Genomic DNA, 20061 nt, shown 5'->3' on the forward strand with positions numbered 1-20061 from the left:
ACTGGTCTGAGATGGTAATATCTCCAAGAGAATGGGGGAAAAAAAAAACAGGCGGCAGACTTTTGAAACATTTTGCAATGAGCACGAAACTCGGGGCTCTTTCCAGAAGAGCTGGCAAATCAGTATGCAGAATTGAGAAAGGAGTGAGACAGGATATTCTGCTGGTCTTTTCTTCCCTGCTTAAATACAGCTGTTGTTTTTTATTTCAGGGTTGATGGATTAGTCGTGTGATGTACTTGGATCAAATACTTGGGCGAAAGCCTCTCATCCATTTGCCCGTCAGCTTCCCTTGGTGGCAGATTTACATTCTGTCTGGATGCCAGATTGAATTAAATGCTTCTTCAAATCCTGCAGTCTGACAAAATCTTCTCCCCAGTCAGCACTTTTACTGTATTAAAAAAAATTAGCATCTGCAGGGAAATGATGCGGCCTACAGGTTTCTTTTCCAGGGAAGAATCCAATTTAGCTTTCGGGGCTCATGGTGTAATTGGTCGGAGGACCGAGGATCCTAACTGAGGCTAGAGCCTGGGGGAGGCGGATGCTCCAGATTCCAGAGCTTTCCTCGTCCCATCTGAGTCATCCTGCCCCCACCTGGGTTGCACGGATGTCTGGCTGGTGGAATGGATGAATACTCCTTTTGAGGGTAGGTTTCTGTGCAATCAGCAGTTCAACATTGCCCTGCCACCCGGTGGGGCCACGCACACTTGACTTCCTGTTTCTTAGGTTTGAGAGTTGTGTCCCTTAATTTCTTGTTCCCCAATGTTCACAAGAAGGAAACCCACAGGCGATGTGGCTGCATTAATGATTTAATATTTATTTATTTATTAAAAGATTTTATTTATTCATTTGACAGAGATCACAAGTAGGCAGAGAGGCAGGCAGAGAGGGGAGGGGGAAGCAGGCTCCCCGTGGAGCAGTGAGCCCGATGTGGAGCTCGATCCCGAGCTCGATCCCAGGACCCTGGGATCATGACCTGAGCTGAATGCAGGGGCTTAACCCACTGAGCCACCCAGGCGCTCCAATGATTTAATATTTAGAGGAGGGCAGGAAGGAAGTGGATTTTCAAAGCATCTCACCACCGACCTGCTGTGTAATTGTTCTCAGCATAAGAATGGGGAGAACAGGGTAGGAATAGGGGATAGGATTATCTGTCTCTTCAAGTTGTGGTGACAAAGTAAGGCAGGTAAGTTTCTTAAAGCATGTATTGGTTATCTATCGCTGTGTAACAAAACACGCCCCCCAAAGCCCCTGAAATGTAGGGGCTTCCAACAACAGGTATTATCTCCACGTTCTGTGAATCTGGAGTCAGGGAGCGGCTGAGCTGGGTGGGTTCTGGCATGGGGCTGTGTTCAAGGTGGTGGCCAGCCCTGCACCCATCTAAAGGCTGGACTGGAGGACGATCTGCTTCCAGACTTACACACCTGGCTCTTGGCAGGCATTAGTTCCTTGCCACCTGGCCAAGGAGCTCTCCATAGGTGCTTGGACGTCTTTGCAACATGGCCCGCGAAGCGAGAGCGATGAGAGAGAACAGTCTCTGGGCGGTTGAATGCTAGTCTCTTCATAACCTAATCATGATAATGACATCCCGTGGCTTCTCCTCGTTTGCCGTTAGTGAATCACTCAGTCCTGCTCTCACCCAGCAGGAGGGGAACGAGGGCCAGCTCTTTGGAGGAGAAGCAGCAGAGAATCTGTGAGCTTCCCTTTCAGGTCATGGGACAGTTCTGGGTACATAGTAAATACTCGGTAAATGATTAGATGTTAGGAGTAATTTAGATAAATTCAGTTCTTGGTGATTTACTTTCTAGACAGACTTTAGTGACACCCTCATTTTTATTTGAGGAACAGAAGGAATTTGGGGCTCTACAGTGGATTGGAGATTATGCCGGGGGACCTGTACAACATGAGGACTTTTTTACCTTTACATTTTCTGTCACTGGGAGGGAGGGAGGATTTCTCCAGAGATCTCCTCTGTTGTACTCGATCAGTCCGAAGACTGTAGCAGAGGAGTGCGCACCACTTAAAATTCCCTTCCTGCGTGTGTGTGTGTGTGTGTGTGTACATCTTCCCCCTCAACACTGGGTGTGGTGTCTTCCAGACTTGGGAGAGGGATGAAACCATGGGCGCCACGAGGACCCAGCCAGAGCATGTCCCCTGGGAGGGCTTCCGGCTCCTATCACCCCCAGCAATTTAAATCCCAAAAGCAAAGGTGATTTTTAAAAAAATAAATGTATTTATTTCACTCTACAGTGTAATCACGTATTTGGAGAAAGAAAAATGCCTCCATAAACCTCATAGGACTACTGTTGACATTCTGTGACATGCCTTTCTAGTCTTCCCCATCTGTGGCTCTCCAGCCTTACACAGCTTTAAGTAGTTCACAACTAACTACACTCTCATCACCTGCTTCTTTTCGATTGGTTTTGGTCACATATGTATATTTTATGGCATGGCCCTTCCCTATCTCTGGGAGATTTTGAGAGTCGCGTGGTATTTTATTGGGCGAATGTCCCATCAGTTACTTAAATAGTCTTTTTTTTTCTCATTAACGCCAATTGGTTGTGTAATAAAGATAATATTTTTGTGTGTTGTATTCTGCTGTCACTGTTTTTACCCATGCTGTCTGCCTTTTAATTTTTATCCATTTCTTTAAATGGTCACATTACCGACATTAGTTAAGTATGGGAGGGAGGGCGCCTGGCTGGTACCGTCAGTGGAATGTGATACTTGATCTTGGAGTCAGGAGTTCGAGCCCCACGTTGGGTGTAGAGATCAGTTAAAAACAAAACAAAACAAAACAAAACACAAAATTTCACCTGGAACATTAACTAACTGGAATTTAAATAAAAACTTAAAAAAAAAAAAAGTATGGGTTGGAAACGTGAAACCTTCTCCTCTGGGGAACTGCCCCATTATTCTGAAGTCGGACAGTCCTTGCTTTCATTGTAACAGTCCCTGGTCACCTCCAGTTTCCATACGGCTTTTAAAATTTGCTCTGAACTTAATTCTGAAGTATGAAATAGGGATTTGAAGTGAGATTTATTTTCTTTTCCAAATTACTGACCAGTTTTACATGGAGAATACCAGGGAAGGCATCTGATCAGCTGCACCCTGAAGCCAGGTCTTCTGAAACACAGACGAAGCTGGCTGAAATTCTGAGGGCACTGATGATTTGGCAGAGGAGGGAGCAGCAGCCGAGGGGACGCAGGCGTCGGTGAATTGTTTGTTGCAGCACCTTGAACTTTGATTGGGAGAAGGCACTCAGCTGCCTTTAGTAGCTGGTAAGGTGTGATGTGTGTGGCAGGGTCTGAGATATGGGAACAGTCCTAGTGAAAAGATTAAAAAAAAGTCTTGGGAAAGAAAGAGTTGGGGAGGGCACTGACGGGGCCCAAATCCGGTTTACATATCATCTGTAAGAAACACGGCAGACCCAACGCTCTGGGATCAGGGAGAGATCTTTAGATGTTCCCACGCCTGGGTAAGCTATGCCAACTATTGTCACACGCTTGGGCTGCAGAGTGTCACGGCTCTAACTGCACACGACTGGAGAGAGGGATCTGCAGACAGGAGGTGGACCCAGTAGTGGAGGCCAAGAGGAAGTTTCCAGAAAAGGGCTGTGGATCCAGAAAGCCTGCGTCCCTTGAATTCTGCGTGGATGCAGGGACCCAGTAAGAATGGATGAAAAAGCAATCATCTGGGTCTTGGCTTTGAAAAAAATCACCGTGATTATTCTTCTGTATGAATGCTTTCCGTGGCCTGACGGGTACATATGAAGGGAGCAGATTCCTGGTGGGGAAGAAGAGTGAGGGCTGCTGGGCAACCAGAGAGCAGAGGCCTTGTCATCACACAGACGCAGTTAGAAACGCCTCCTCGCACACGCTTTGAACCAACAGGTGGAGGGGCGCCTGGGTGGCTCAGTGGATTAGGCCGCTGCCTTCGGCTCAGGTCATGATCCCAGTGTTCTGGGATCGAGCCCCGCATTGGGCTCTCTGCTCAGCGGGGAGCCTGCTTCCCCTTCTCTCTCTGCCTAACTCTCTGCCTACTTGTGATCTCTGTCTGTCAAATAAATAAATAAAATCTTTAAAAAAAAAAAAAAAAAAGAACCAACAGGTGGAGCCCGTCCCTCCCTTCCAGCATGGGGACAGTTTTACACAACTTGCTCAGGCAGACCAGAGGCCAGGGCGCTGTTTGGGATGTCAGAGGGCAGGGGCAGGGCAAGCGGCAAGTGCCGAGCAGGAGGGGAGAGCAGACGGCACATGTGCTGAAGACAGAAGTCAGGGAGCGCAGTTGTGGGGCAGGCGCCGCTCTGAGTCTTGCTGCTCGGGCAGAAGCCCAGTGAGATAAGGTGGCTCTGCAGGAGCTGTCCCATCTCTGCCTGGTGACAGCGGGCCTACGATGATAAGCTGGGCTGGCCCCTGCCCCGGGGTTCTGGAAACAGGGATGGGGGTAGGGCAAGGCAGAGTGGTGGGTCCTCAGGGGACCCAGACAGGGATGCCTGGTGGGACCCTGGGAGTCACCTAACTTCTCTGACCTGATCGCTTCATCAGGGGTGACAGTCCCACCTGCCCCAGATGGCTGAGGATGTTTGAAGTGCCTGCCTCGAACCCTTCTGAAGATGAGGACAGCTCAACTGGGGACACAGTCCGCAGGCAGTGGGATCCCAGTTCACCTGATGAGTAGACCAGGAGGAAATGGGACCGCTGGGCACTCATGGGGACAGAACCGAGCCAGCCTGGTGCCCAGTGACAGTTCACTTGCAGACAAGCCTGGCTGTGGAAGGCGGCTCCCACGTGGCTGAGGGTGGCTTTCTCAGGATCCCGTCTCCCAGGCACCCAAGGACCAGACTGGAGGGGAGACCACCGCATGGCCACCCCTCACAGTGACCCTGGTCACCGTGACAGTCTGAGTGTCTCTGGCAACCATGTGTCAGTGGGACGGAGGGGCCAGCTAGGGGCCTGGCTGGGAGCCTCCTGGTGGTCACAGCTCCTCCTTGTTGCTCTCGGGGGGCCGGACAGGGGGCCCCGGGGCCCGGGAGCTACCCAGTGGCCTGCGGGCCCCGTCCTCATGGAGCCTGTCCGCCGTGGTGTAGTCCCGCAGGAGCCCGCTCTCTACTCCGTGCCGCCGGAGGCTCTCGGTCCCCACGAGCCCCTGTGCTCTCAGGTAGCCCTGCTGGCAGAAGGGCGGCAGCTTCTGGTGCGTTAGCGCAAACAGGAAGCAGGATTCTACACAAAAGCAAAAGATGGATGAGTAAGACCGAGAGGTGTGGGGAGAGGTGTGGGGGGAGGGGGGTACTGATGCCCCAGGGCCTCGCCCAGGGCCCTCCACCCCGTGAGCTCGGGAGCTGACTTTGGTGGGGCTCATCCCTCCCTGAAGTTCCAAGGACGGTGCCCGGACATTCCGGAAGAACGAGGCTCTAGATGGAAAGCAAACTACAGAAATGACTCCGCTCCCAAGATCTGGGCCCGGTTCACTGGGAGCTCAGCTACTGTGGAGCAGACCCCCAGCCTTCCCTTCTGGAAGCTGGCCTGGCTGGGGCAGGGAGATCAGAGCTGCCTGCAAGCCTTCATTCCCTCAGCCATCTCTGGGTTGCAGATATGGTGTGGAAAGCACGGGTGTGAGCCCTGTGCGGGGGTGGCGGAGGGAAGAGAACACTGGGGAACAGTGCAAAGCTGGTGCACGGGTCAAGTCGGCCCTGTCAGGAAACAGCTGTGGGTGCTTATTATTCAGAAATACAAAGAAACCACCAGAAGAGCTAGAAGTACTTCCTTCTGGGACTGAGGGTGGAAGTGAGAAAAAGTCTTTTAGCTGAATGCTTATGTAACTCTGACTTAAAAAAAAAAAAAAAAAAAAAACAGAAAAGAGGGCCGCCCGGGTGGCTCAGTCGTTAAGCATCCGCCTTTGGCTCAGGTCATGCTCTCAGGGTCCTGGGATTGAGCCCCTCGGGCTCTCTGCTCAGTGGGAAGCCTGCTTCTCCCTCTCCTACTCCCCCTGCTTGTGTTCCCTCTCTCACTGTCTCTCTCTCTCTGTGTCAAATAAATAAAGTCTTAAAACAACAGAAAAGATGAATCAGATAAGGGACTCGGTCTTCTTGGGGATTTAGAGACAGGATGGGAAGGAGCGCACATCCAAAAACTGTCTTGAGCCTTTGATCTCAAGAAACTCGGGCATGTAACAAAGGATGTTGTGAGGCCCACATGGGTGAACAGGCTCTAAGGGGCCACACGGACGGCACTTCCGACCTCAGTTCTGACTTCCGGTCCAGATGGCCCCTGGCAACACAGGGCATGACCGTCCTCCCCGAGCAGGGAGGACCGTGGTGCAGGGGGAGGCTGGGAGAGTGGCAGAAAGGGGGGCTTTGGGCAAGCACCACCTTCTGATGACATAGGTCACCCCTTCTTCAGGGCCCCGGGGCGGGGCAGGGAGGGGGCAGAGAAGCCCAGCAGAATCCAGGGCCAGAGCTAGCGGCCGCACATCAACCAAGGGAATGGACGGCTGCGCCATCTGCCAGTGGGCCCCGAGGTCTGGATGATGTACTTGAGGCAGCCATAACCCAGGGTGGGACAAGCTCCCTCAGGCGCATGGCCATCTTTGAGTAATCCTGAAACCTTGAGAAACAGGCAGCCATTTTGTAGTGGAGAGTTCTAGACCTGCCTCCCATCATTTCCCGGGCGAGCACGAAGGCAGGTGATGGTCTGCAGAAGGCCAGCACTTGGAAGTTGCTTAGCCCTGTGCTTTGAATGACTTCTGTGCATCTACATATATTTAGACGATCAGCCTGCACTGCTGTTTTAAGCCAGCTCTCTCAGTGTATACATCTTGATTTTGAGGTTGGCGGACGATGTCGCCTGGGGCTGAAACAAGGACACATGCCCTCTGACCTGCAGGCCAGACAGACACTGATCATCTCATACCTGATTTATTTGAATAGTACCTGACATACAACTGGTGTTCAACACGTTTGCTGAACAGAAAAGGGCAGATATTCTAGGCATTCAGAGGGTTTTAAAAAAGACCGAAACTGGGCCTGTTTCTGTCACTTCTCCCTCCGGGTCCTCAGACTTCTGTCGGAGCTACCTTCCAGTTCACCGATTCTCTCTTCATCTCTGTCTAATGTGCTACTTTATCTTTAGGTTGAGTTTTCTTTTTTTTACGTTTATTTACTTGCTTTTGAGAAAGTGAGCTTGTGAGCAGGGGAGAGGAATGGGGGGGAGAGAGAATCCTAAGCAGACTGCCTGCTGAGCACAGAGCCTTGACACAGGGCTCAATCCCAGGACCCTGAGAGCATGACCTGAGCTGAAATCACAAGTCAGATGCTTAACTGGTTGAGCCCTCCAGGTGCTCCTAGGTTGTTTCCAGTTATATATTTTTTCATTTCTACAAGTTTTATTTGGTTCTTCCTGAATGCTGCCCAATTACATCTTTGATAATCTATTTTCTCATTTCTTTACATATTTTAGGCAGACTTTGCATCCTCTATTTTTAACTATTCCAATTCCCGTAGTCTTTTTGGTTTGATCCAGAAGTTTTTTTTTTTGTTTGTTTTGTTTTTTTTTCCTGCTGACACTCCCTCACAGAGGTTTGTGTCCTTATGTGTTAAGTGCTTTTTGCTTGGGGGTTGGGGGTGGGTTCAACTTACCTGGAAGTTTATCTGTGGAAACTTTTTGAGCTCTAATTTTTTCTTTTTTTTATTTATTTATTCGAGAGAGAGAGAGGGAGAGAGTGGGGCCAGGGGGAGAAGAAGAGAGGGAGGGACAAGCAGATTCCATGCTGAGTGTGAAGCCCAACTCGGGGCTCGATCCCAGGACCCTGAGTCATGATCTGAGCTGAAACCAAGATTCGGTCGCTTAACTGACTGAGCCACCTAGGCTCACCGAGCCCTAGTTTTCTTTTATGTATATATGTACTTCTCCAGTTTTATTTATTTTTTTTTAAAGATTTTATTATTTATCTGAGAGACAGTGCACGTGAATGTATGTGTGTGCACACGAAGGGGAGGGGGCAGAGGCAGAGGGAGAAGCAGGCTCCCCACTGAACAAGGAGCCTGACTTGGGCCTTGATCCCAGGGCCCTGGGATTTTGACCTGAGCCAAAGGTAGACGTTTAACTGACTAAGCCAGCCAGGTGCCCCCTCCTTTCTCTAGTTTTAAAGTTTGTTTCTTGGGGCGCCTGAGTGGCTCAGTGGGTTCAAGCCTCTGCTTTTGGCTCAGGTCATGATCCCAGGGTCCTGGGATCGAGCCCCGCATCAGGCTCTCTATTCAGTGGCAAGCCTGCTTCCTCCTCTCTCTCTGCCTGCCTCTCTGCCTACTTGTGATCTCTGTCTGTCAAAAAAATAAAATCTTAAAAAAAAAAAAGATAAAGTTTGTTTCTTCACAGAAGACTTGCATTTCCTTCTGTGATTTTTACACCATGAGGACAGTGTGAAGTTTGGCCCCAAACTCACATGAGGGAGGCTTAGTGGTTAGAAATTCTCAGGAGGAGATTGTCCCTTTTCTACCCAGAACCAAAAAGCCCGAGTCTCCACCATCTCCCTCTTGAGAGTGTGTTGTGCCTCTTTGAGCCACTGAGATCTGAGCTTCGGTGAAGGACTCTGAACAGACCTCCCTTCCTCCCTGCCCCAGCCTCACCTTCCTGCCCCCAAGCACGGCTCGGTGACCCAGGCTCTTGGCTCCTGCTGATGGCTGGCAGCTATCCCACGTCCAGCAGGGGCTTTATGGTGTTCTCAGAGCTCCCTTTCCCCCCCTGCCAGTTCTTTAAGAAATGAATTCTACTCAGCAACTTCAGGTCTGCTGGACTGGTATGGGTCTCTCTGAACACCTCTACCTCGTGGATAACAGAATTCTCAGGTGTGGGTTCTGGTTATGAATCCTGAAAACTCCGCAGGGCACGGATTGATCAGGTCTTTTTTTGACCTCCTGCTCAGTCCCTTTGGTCCTTCTAGGAACTTAGGTTACCTGCATAGAAGCTTCGCAAATCGGTGTCCAAACAGTTCTCCAGGAAGCGCCTCAGAGGCAGGATATGCCCCACCGGGGCAGTCCAGTCGGTCAAGAAATCTTCCACGACATGGTGGATGGCCGTGGGCCGAGGCAGGGCCCAGCCGGCAGGGCGGAACCTCACCTCCTGTTCTGTGGGGCAGAGAGGGGGAGTTGTGTCAGAGCCTGGAGGCTGGGCTTCTCTTCCCGGAGATGACAATGAGGTTCCCACACGTTCCAGGTGCTTCCCTCGCTCCCTCGTGCTCGGCTTTCCCGACACACTGTGCTGGGCAGCTGCTGGCCTGTCCCACAGCCATCGCTGTGTGTGCAAGGCTGGCATGAGGAAGAGACTAGATCTGTTCCTTGTGGTGTCAGAAAGCAGAACCAAGACTAATGACTCGCGCCCGGGGATTTCTAAGGCACACGTGGACTGAGGTTCTTTGTGACCGCTTCCGAACAGCACTTTCTGGGACACGACTCAGAGGCCCTGCCTCGAAAGGGGCCCGAGGGCTCACCTAGGCCAGCTTTGTGCCTGGTGTGGGGACCCTTCCGTGGCATCCCAGGCAGGTGGCCATTAAGCCAGGACTCAACCACCCTTGTAGTGGGAAACTTGACTCTAGGGGTAACCCGTTCCACTGTGACAGCTCTGATTAGTAGCTACTCCCAATTCTGACAAGAACCCCGAGTTCCTGTCACTTCTACCTGCTGACACCACCTATGTCTGTTTTTAGGGCATCTTCTTCCAAGGGACAGCTCTTCAGTTTCTGAAGCAGGAGTGGTGTCCCCGGGGGTGAGGAGGGGGGGGTTCACCTACTGGTAGCTACTCTTCCGGGTACCATGCTGGTGTGCTGTGCTTCTTTTGGGGAAGATTTTATTTATCTTTTAAATAATCTCTACCCCCAAAGTGGGGCTGGAACTCACAACCTAAGATCAAGAATCATGCCCCACCACCTGAGCCGGCCAGGCACCCTGCATTCTGTGTTCTTCATCTCATTTTTCCTCACACAATCCTGCTGTTATCCCCACTTTCCAAATGAGGAAGCGGAGGCTCGGAGAGTTCCAGGAATGGTCCCAGGCCACACAGCAAGGAAAGCACGGCCCGAGAACACTGCCCAGCTTTTCTGTGCTTTTCAGGCTACCGGCCTGTGGTAACTACCTCCAGGGCCTTTCCCCGGTCCCTCTGAGAGTCCGTCTCTGGGTCCCCTCTCCCTCCACATTCACCCCTCCTTCGGACACACACAGCAAGGCTGTCCCTCTTGCTGGTGTGGTGCCTGGAGGGGGTCACGACACTCCATGTGTGGCCTTCCCCGGTCATGGTATGCGCCTGAACCTGGGAACACTGTTTCTTATTCCCAGACCTTCTGCCCCACTGGGTTTCTGGGTGAAGTCCCCCAGTGTCCTCTGCCAGCCGGGAGAAGTTGTGTGACAGGTGACAGGTGTGACAGGAGAGAGACCTGGGGTCCGAGCAGCGCCCAGCTCCCGGAAGGAAGCCTGCACTCGGGGAAGAGCAGCGCCCTGGCTCACCGGTGGGAAGATGCCTGTAGTAGTAGACGACGGGATGGAGGAAGTTAGACTGCCAGGCGTCTTCCGTGTGCCCCACAGACCGGTCATAAAAGAAGACGTCCTTGTCGGGCCCAGAGAAGTTTCTGCCGTACTCCATGTTGACGACGAACAGCCCGTGCCTGGCCTTCCTTCCCGTGATGGTCTCCAGCTGGGCCAGCATCTGCACGGGGAACTCCTCCAGGTACTCAAATGCCATGGCGTTCCTGGGGACAATGGCAGCGCAGGAGGGCCAGACCCCCAGTGCCGTGACAGAGCTGAGGAGCATGTGCGTGCATGTCCCTTGTACAGTGTACAGCCGCTGGTCATCCCCACGCACCTCACTTTACCATTTCCGTCACAGCTGAGCCTTGGCTTACACTGGGACAGATTCTAGAAAACTCCGAGCAACCTGAAATGTATCTGGGGAGTGGGTGACCCAGGCTGACAGAACAGTAACAGGGAAGCCCTGGGAGGGAGCGACTGCTGTGGTGTCTTCCAGGCACAGGAAGAAGGCCGATGTGGCTGGAGTGGCCTCGGGCGGAGGGGCAGGAGAGGGGCTTGGGGGCAGGTCGAGGAGGGCTCGTGTGTGTTCTGACGGCCCCCTGGCCCCTGGAGAGTACTGAGCAGAGCTGACTATGTGTGACTTGTGTTTTGAGAGGACTGCCAGGCTGCTGTGCGGAAAGCAGGCCGTGGGCCAAGGTGGGAGACTGTGGTTAGTTCAAGAGACAGACGCTGGGCCTCTGGACCAAGGCGGCGGTCCTGGGACTGGGGAAAGGCGGTCATATTCTTGATGTAATTTGAAAGTTTTATGTTTATGGGGAGTCTGAAGGTGGAGAATGGGAATGGAAGAGAGGAGACAGGGGGATTGATACCTTGCGCTCATCACTGTGAAATCCTTGTGTGTCCCTGAACTTGGGGCATGTGGCCCTCCCTGGCTCTGGGTCAGGCTGCTTCCCCTCTGACTGAGGGATCGCCCCTGCTTCTCACCTGCCACCTGTCCTCGGAACACCCTCACCCACAGCCCCTCTCCCTCCCTGCTCTGCTGGTGTCACCTGTGATCTGCCACCTGTCACTTCACTGATAAGGAGCCCAGCCGGTCCCCGCCCGAGGGAGCCCGCCGATCCACACCAGGGGTTCACATCACTTTGGTTTACTGCTTGTCCACCTGGGGCCAACTGTGACCTCCCAGTGGCTTTTACTTCTGCCCACCAGGTGTGATTACCCCCACTGTGCGGGTGAGAGAAAGGCTCAGAGAGGCTACGTGACTTGGTCCAGGTCACACAGTTCGAAAGTGGCAGAGCTACAACGCACATCTAGGGCTGTCTGTCTACCTGTGTCGATTTCCCTGATGTTCTCCCCTAGAATCGATCTACCCTGTCTCCCCGCAGGCTTCACCCGAGAGGGAGCCCCGGGGCCCCTCCACACCTGGAACAGGCAGAGAAGAGCTAGGACAGGGTGAAGAACGGTGAAGCCGGGTTACTCACTCCTTCAGCAGGATGACGTCGGCCAGCACACTGAACATCTGGTAGAGCCCAGAAGCCTCGTTCACGCGCCGGACGATGGCGCTGGTCAGCTGTGAGGTGGGGAGCTCGGTGGAGGGCCAGGCGACGCCGTGGTGGCGGTGCTCCAGCAGGCGGTGCACAGCACGCACTGGGAAGGCCAGAGGGAGGGAAGGCATGACGCAGGATGCCCTTAAGATCTGCTCCTTCACCGCCTGATGCCTGTTCAGTCCCCACGGACTTCTTGGAACTCAAGACACACTTGCACACGTGGCACAAGAGGAGGCCTTTGGAGCGGGGTCAGTGGAGGCTTCCTACACTATGGGCCAGACAGATAGTGTTTGGGGCTCTGCTGCCTAATCGGTCAGGCTCCCCAGTTGCTTCCGGTGTGAAAGCAGCCCTGATGGTAGCTGCAAGGATGGGCGTGGCAGGCTCGGGCTCCCGGCCCCCGGCGCCCCCCCTCCCAGCTGCTCTGCGAGCCCCAGACCCTGTGCCGGCCTCTCACCCGGCTCCCCTGGCCCCAGTTCCCCTTCCTCCCGGGCCCCAGCTGGAGACCCTTTCAGCGTCCCCTCTCCTTCACTGCCTAACTCCAAACTGTCAAAAAGACAGACTCATGTAAGGGCAGGAAAGCGACAGCTGTCCCTCTGCACAGAGTTGAGGACGGACACAGCGAGTGGAGTCTGGGGACAGGCTCCTGATGAAAGGGCGACCATCCTGAGAGAGCCTGACCATTCTGAGAAGCAGGCGAGGGACCAGCCTGGGAAGGCGAGCTGGCCGGGGCCTGGCAAAGCTCGGCATGGCACCCCGAGGAGCTGGAGCGGTCCCGGGGGAGACGGGGAGCGTGGAGAGAGGCTTAAGCTATAAACAGAGAAAAGGGAAAATTTAAGAAACAGGTGTTTTGGCAGGGACCATGTAGCTGGATAGGAAGCCAGAGAAACCTCTGGCAGTGGGAAGACCTGTCAGGAGAGACAAACATGCCCGGGTCAGGAGAGGGAGGCGGGCGGGCTGACAGATACAGCGTGGGGACGGACGGGCTGGGGGTCGGGAGTAATCGTCCACACGGTTACGGTCTGTGCCCTTCCTAGTTGGCTTTCCTCTGCCTTACTGGCTGCTTCTGGTCTCCCCAGGGACCGGCTTCTCAGGCTGGGGCAGGATGAGCGGGATGTGCACAGCCGCACGGGCCCTCCCCCCGCAGGGCCCTCCGCTCCTAGTAGTGACCACACAGTGGTCAGCGCCTGAACACCCAGGACTGTCGCCCACGTGCCCGAAGCTCAGTGGTTGGCTGCGAGCTTGAGGGTCAGACAACATGCGTGGATTCAAATCACCCGTCTGCCATCCACCGGCTGGGGGATTTGGGGGAAGTTACTTAAGCTCTCTGTGCCCTAGTTTCCTTATTGGGAAGTGGAGCAGAAACGATAGGCCCTGCCTCACAGAGCTGCCATGAGGATCCGGTCTTGGAGCTGAAGAAAGATCGGGGGGCCAGAAGGAAGCAGGGCAGCCGGGGTAGAATCTGCCAGGACAGCAGGTGCAGGGAGGGGAACACTGATGAGGATTTCTTAGAGGGGAGACACAGCTAAAGGGACAGACACTTCCATTCCAGGGGTATGAGTATTTGATCTGTGGATGTCCTGGCTTACAGACAGGTAACACCCTCTCTCTGGTTTCCTTCTCTGACCACACACGGACATAAAATACATCATCTGGAAAATAAAACACGGCTCTTTTCCCCTGCCAAACTGGAAGGACAGTAAAATGCAAACACGAGTATAAAGCCAATGGGAGTCATCGAATTGAACACAGAGATGTGGGGACGCAGGATGGAGGACCCTTCTGGCGTTTGTGGCAAAATCAAACCAGGCCCGTGTAACAGGCGCCCACCATCAGCCTGTCTGGCACGCAGAGCGTTTATACCCTCAGAACTGACATCAACCAACCTGTAGTTTTTACTGGGATTTGTGGCTACCCAAAGCATCTGTGCATGATGCTTTGTAGCTCCAAGGTCCCCAGATATCGTCTTAGTTCTTACGACAGCCCCGCGAGGGCCGAGAGTTCACTTCTATGCCTCCGACGCCACCGCATCCAAAAGAGGCTCCCGGAGAGGTCACGAAGGCTCACCTCTCAGCCCGCCCTGCTGGGGAGGGACCCCCACGACCCCTCTTCAGGCTCTGCCTCCTTGGCAATGCCTGCTGCTCGACTGGCACAGGACTAGGGCAAGCCACAGGCCTCGCCCACATGGCCCGGCTCTCACACCTTCTCTGATGCTTCTCAAGATCTATCCTCAGCCCATGAGACCTGCGGCCCTCCGTCCCAGACAGGGATCTTAAGATGAATGACTACCGACAAGCACTTCTGGGAAGGCTGCTGTGAATCGGTCTGTTTACGAGCCCCGGGGATGGTTCTCTCCGCTGGCTCACCTGTGTAGCGGAAACCATGGATGAAGCCCCCCGCAGACTTGCGGTAATCCACGGAGTGGCTGGCGGTGCCCAGCACGAAGAGACCCCGGCTTCCTTTGGACTCATAGCTGGCTTTGATCAGTGGGTACTTCTTGCTGAACTCGCCCCCGGAAGACAGTCTGAGGGACCTGTGAGCCGAAAGGGTTTTTTGTAAAAATCACTGCTGTGTACAAAACACCGCCATGTACACTGCTGTGTATGAGTGTACTGTGTGCTCGGCACCGAACTCAGCGCACAGGTTTCATACTGCTTGTTGTGTTGAAACCACACCAGGCCCCTAGGAGCTGGGTATGATGATCTCTGTTTGACAGAGGGAGTCCCTGAGGCTCAGCTTGAAGATGTGGTGAGTCAGGGACAGAGCCAGATTCAAGCCGGACTCAAGGCTAGGCTCTGGGCTCCAGCGGGGTCCTGGGGGACATGCTGGGATGGGGGGTCCGCTTCAGGCCCTCCAGTTTCTCCACATCTGCCAACACCTTGGCCAGAGGAAAGGGAGACACACTGGACGGAGTCTTTGATACCGAGCTTTGCCAAGGTCCTGGGGCAGCAACGTGTCAAGCAAAGCGGTTGAAAACAATTATAAGTGAACTTGGTGTCTTACCATTTTATGAAGCCTATAAGATATACCAAGTACTTTCCCATGTTATTCCTCACAGCAGCCCTGTGAGAGAGAACTATGCTCTCCGTTTTAGTGATGAAGAAAGTGGGCATAGTCTGGTTAAGTGACTTTCCCAGAGCCCGCAGATTTGGTCTGCAGAGAATCTCAGACCGACCTCGGAGCCTGTGTCCTTAGCTGCTATGCGACCGCGGCCTCTCAGCAAGTTCCCCTTCTTTATTCGGCCCGAGCTCCCTTTCCCATCTGTCTGGTGGAAGATCCCAGCGCAGAGGAAGGCCCCTGTGGCTGCTGCTCTGGGATGGAGGGCCTCTGGGCCGCCTGTCCTTGTCAGCACAGCAGGCGCCCACCCTGGGTGGGGGACCAGCAGCATCCATGTCCACCCTGATGGCGCCGTCCCGAGAGCCCTGCCGCCGGCCCAGGGGATGGGGACTCTCTGCCCCCTGGGGAGGTGTCAGAAGGGGTTCGCGAGGAGACCCCAGCTCCCCCCTGTGTGGACTCACTTGTTGAAAATAGAGAAGTCGAAGTTCCAGCCCAGGCAGCGGATGACCCGGTCATAGGCCACACGCATGGCAAAGTTGTCATTGTCGTCCTGGGGGAGGGTGACGGCGTCGGCGTCGGCACTCGGGTTGCCTTCCTCCAGGAAGAACTTCAGGGTGACGTGGAACTTGCCCTCGCGGTCCTTCACGATGGCCAGATCCGTCAGGTCGGACTCGAGCAACCCGTCCAAGGACTTCAGCTGGTAGGTGTCCAGCAGGCCATTGTTGATGGCCCTGGGGCCCGAGGGGAACACCAGGAGAGAGAAAGGAGTCTGAACGGGGCGCGAGGAGACTCAGAGGAAGGGGTGCTTGTTCCAGTGGGGTCAGGAATGGCTTTGGAGGGGGCTGGCGGAACGGATTCCACGAGCAGCTCGCAGCGTACCTGAGGTCTCCCACGTAGTGGGTGGCCCACGACAGCCGGACCCGGGAGCGGCTCAGCATGTGGATAAAGTTGGTGACACCCAAGATGTTCTCCGCCGTCTCAAAGGCAGAGTTCCCACGCCCCAGGATCAGCACATTCTGACCCTCGAAGTCCTCGGGGTCCACGGACACAGACTCGTACCCCTCCACGTACTCGGAGCCTGGGAAGTCAACCTGGTTGGGGACCGACAAACCGGTGGCCACGAGAAGCACGCTGCAGGGAGGGGACAGATGGAAGACCCCGACGTGAAAATTACTCCCTGCACCTGCCACCTGGCTACCCCGCCTTCCCCAGGCTGCCGGCTCCTAAAAAAGCCAGAGAAGCTCCGTTCATTCATCCGTTTACTGACCTATCCCAGAATATCCGACAGACTTTTCCCCCTTGACCCTCCCAGGCCCACTCCAGTGGACGGTCTCCTTTCCCACGCCCTGGGATGATGCCAAACATGAGGATTAATCCAACTCTCTGAGAAGGGAACACAAGAAATTAAGTAATTCCCCTAATGTTGAACACAGCAGGCAGCCCAAGTGTCTCCCTCATTGTTGAAAATGACTCTTCCCTTTTTCTTTGGTCCACTTTCCCTTTTCTGATGGCTGGGCCAATGCAGGAGACTGCCGAGCAGGAATTCTGTCCCAGGCCCCTACCGAGTGTTTTGTGCATCACCTCACTGCCTAAAGCAGCCCTGAGTTGGTGTTCTTTGGCTTTCCAAGTGAGGGGACACAGGCCCTAGAGGCCTATGGCCTCCCAAGTTCCTACAATAGCCAAGTCAGAATGTGAAACCAGATCAGCCCGATTGATTCATGCTGGAGGGCGTTACAGTCCTGGGCAGGGATGCATTGAGATTTGATTACAGGTGGTTTTGAAAACAGAACCGGAGGGCTTATAGAAGACACCGCAGCCCTTGTGGCTCCTTGTTTTGCGACCCCTGCCCACCCAGCTCAGATCTGACTCCCCTAGGCGGTTGTCTGGCGGGCTAAAATGCAAGGGTCCCAGGCTGGCACGGCCCTTCTTTCCTGGGCTGTAACAAGCAAAGGACAAGCCTGGGCCTCCAGCGAAGGGCGTTGAGAAGATGACCTCCCGGCACTACCTGGGACCCAAGTGGCAGCCCCATAGCCTGGGCGGGAGAGGCAGCCTGGTGTAACAGAAAAAGTACAGGCTCCGGGGTGAGGAAGATGGGCTCAAACTGTGTGACACAGCACCAGTGACTCAACTTCTCCCGCCCGAGCTCTTCATCTGTAACTCGAGGATCAGTGAACTGCCCCCAGGGTCATTGTGAGGAGGGAATCCGGGCAGTACAGTGTGTGACTTGGAGTTTGGGTTGTCTACAAAGTGTTAAGCTTTCTCCCAAGCCAAAGCAAGCTAAAACTGAACGCCCGCCGGCAGCTCTGCCTGTGGGGCCTCCTGCTCTAGTTCAGTCTGAAATTCCACTGAGCCTGTCTAACACCTGCTGGACATCTCCCCCAGCATGTCTCTGGAGGAACACTAGTTCTAGGAGATGTTCCTCAGGAAGGACTTTTGGGTACTTAACCTAGACGATGCTGAGTACCCGATGCTGGTGTCACAGTGAACGTGACAGATGGATAAAATATTAAAGAAAAGAAAAAAGAAAGTAAAGATCTTATTCTCTCATTTCTTCCACATCTCCTGCTGACCAAGGGGTGCCAGCAGGTGGGCTCCGGGAGGCGTTCCTTACCTGCACTGGTGTGTGTGACCCATCTGGTCGGTCAGGATGAAGTAATGGCCGTTCCAGGCCTGCCGGGCCTTGTGCAGAGTGACGTGAGTAATGGTCGTGTTGTACAGCACGTGGAGCCCCAGGCGCTGGGCAAAGTCGCCCAGGTAGCGCACCATGTCTCCCGCGTCGGGGAAGTAAGCGCGGGAGTAGTGTCTGAAGAGCAGCCGGGGGTCGTGGCTGAGCAGAGAGTTCCAGTCGTGGCGCAAGTTGAACTCCGCATTGGCCTTGCCCGTGTGCCTCTTGTTGATGCTGATGAGCTGGCGGTGGCGCGGGTAGCGCGTGAAGAAGCTGCCGGGCCGTGGGGCGCGCTCGAACACCGCATAGTCCCGCCCGGCCCGCTGCAGGAAGTAGGCCATCTGCAGGCCCGCGGGCCCGGCACCCAGGACGCAGTAGTCCCGGGACGGGGGTACCGAGGTCTGGGCTGAGCGCAGGCACAGAGCCAGGTGCAGGGCCCAGGTCAGGAGCAGCCCCGGCGGGCCCCACAGCCGGGCTGCGGCCCAGAGGTCCATCCTGTGGCAGCCCACGGCTGTGAGGTCTCGCACCCCGGATGGCCCCTCGAGGCCCGGGTAGATGGGCGAGGGGCAGGGGCTCGCCTGGGCGCTCACCGCAATCGGAGGTCGAGCCAGGACTGGAGCCCCAGGCCCTCTAAGCTCATCTGCCAGCCTTCATCCTCTCAAGCTCGGATCTAGGGCTCCCCCCAGGAAATCTGAACGCCTCCGTCTCCTCCAGGGCCTTGGTTCCCAGAAGCGCCACCCCCTTTCTTATTGCCCTGGTGGTATGAGGGTGGGTGTTCCCCCATTCTTCCCCTAATTTGAGGGGTGCCCGACAGCCTTCCCGAGCCCTCCCCAGCTCAGACCGTAGAAACAGGTCTCTTGGGCTACGTCCCCGCCCTCGAGACCGAAGGAGGTGTGGCCTGCGGGGCCCCGCCCCCTCCGGGTGCCCTGCGCGCCGGACTCCTCGATCGCGTGACAGTGCTGGCCCAGCACACCTGCCGCCACGCGACGCAAGGCCACACTCTTGCCGGCGCAGCTCTCCCCGAGGCCTCTCTCCGAGCGTGCGCGGTGCCCACGCCTGCAGCGCCTGCCTCTCCGCACGGACCGCGGACCTCCCTGCCGCACGGGCGACAGCCAGCAATCGACTGAGGCCGCGCTCGGCCTGAAGGCACCCCGGCGACCCCGCCCCTCCCGCCCGGCCAATGGCAGGGGGCGGGGTCACGTGCGCGGCGCGCGGCACGCCGGGAGGGGCGGGGCGGGCACTGGCTCCCGGGGGCGCGGGGCAAAGCGCGCACGTGCTGCCTGCAGGCTGGGAGCTGGGGGGCTGGTACCGCTGGGGCGCAGGGCTCTTGTGTTAAAAATGTGCCTCTCCAGGTGCAGGGGAGGCGCGGGAGCTGATGGCTTTTGGAGATAAACCTATTCTTTTTTTTTTTTTTTTTTAAAGATTTTATTTATTTTATTTGACAGAGATCACAAGTAGGCAGAGAGGCAGGCAGAGAGAGAGAGAGAGAGGAGGAAGCAGGCTCCCCGCTGAGCAGAGAGCCCGATGCAGGGCTCGATCCTAGGACCCTGAGATCATGACCTGAGCCGAAGGCAGCGGCTTAGCCCACTGAGCCACCCAGGCGCCCCGAGATAAACCTAGTTCTTAACACTCCATCGTTAACGTAGCCGGACACTTGTTGGTTACCCAGTTTTGGGGGGACTGGAAACCAGGTCGAAGTCGGGACAGGAAAAACAGGTGTTTGCCACAGTGATTCAGTCTGTTATTTGCTCAGTAACATGCACGACTGGCTGGTTGTCCCACCAACCAGGAGAGGTAGGCAATTGTTTCTCATATTCTGTAGTCACTGGCCAAATGGAGGTTTAGCTGTGATTTGCCTGAGGGACCAAACGGTTAAGTGGAACCTGGAATTAATCCCCCGTCTCCCTTACACCAAATTATGAGGTCTCTCCAAGAAGTTTTTTGTCACGTTTTCATTCTTGGTAATGTAAACAAAGTGGCCCATGGTATGCCAGTGTAGACACAAACCGGCTGTGAATGCACAGCAATGGGTGTGACTGCAGGGGAGGGAACGGGAAGGGCGGGAGATGATCCTGAGCCACTGCTCAGGTGAACTGGATAATCAAGGCTGGCTTTGCACAGGGGGAACGTGGATCCCGCTTCAGATTTACAGGGGCATAACATATGTCCTTTTCTGAGAGGTACAGGAACCTTGGAGGGGCATTAAGGCTGTGTTCTCATGGAAAGGCAGCCATGCCTGGTATGGAGAGCACTCCATGATCTAACTTTGCATGGCTGGAGCTTTT

The 20061-nt window shown here is 54.9% G+C and overlaps 1 protein-coding gene across 1 annotated transcript; it reads right to left on the reverse strand.

Annotated features, from left to right (window-relative positions):
* Nucleotides 1-2207: 2207 nt before the first annotated feature.
* Nucleotides 2208-18942, reverse strand: FOXRED2 (FAD dependent oxidoreductase domain containing 2). The gene is made up of 8 exons (XM_059186858.1): nucleotides 17723-18942; nucleotides 15991-16242; nucleotides 15573-15842; nucleotides 14421-14587; nucleotides 11992-12157; nucleotides 10490-10731; nucleotides 8948-9118; nucleotides 2208-5219 (listed from the first exon to the last, which is right to left on the reverse strand). Exons 1-8 carry the CDS (start codon nucleotides 18268-18270, stop codon nucleotides 4975-4977), a joined length of 2061 nt encoding a protein of 686 aa, XP_059042841.1. The 5' UTR covers nucleotides 18271-18942; the 3' UTR covers nucleotides 2208-4974.
* Between the last annotated feature and the right edge of the window lie 1119 nt (nucleotides 18943-20061).

This window comes from Mustela lutreola, chromosome 8, assembly GCF_030435805.1.
Source record: "Mustela lutreola isolate mMusLut2 chromosome 8, mMusLut2.pri, whole genome shotgun sequence".
In the NCBI taxonomy this organism is placed as follows: domain Eukaryota; kingdom Metazoa; phylum Chordata; class Mammalia; order Carnivora; family Mustelidae; genus Mustela; species Mustela lutreola.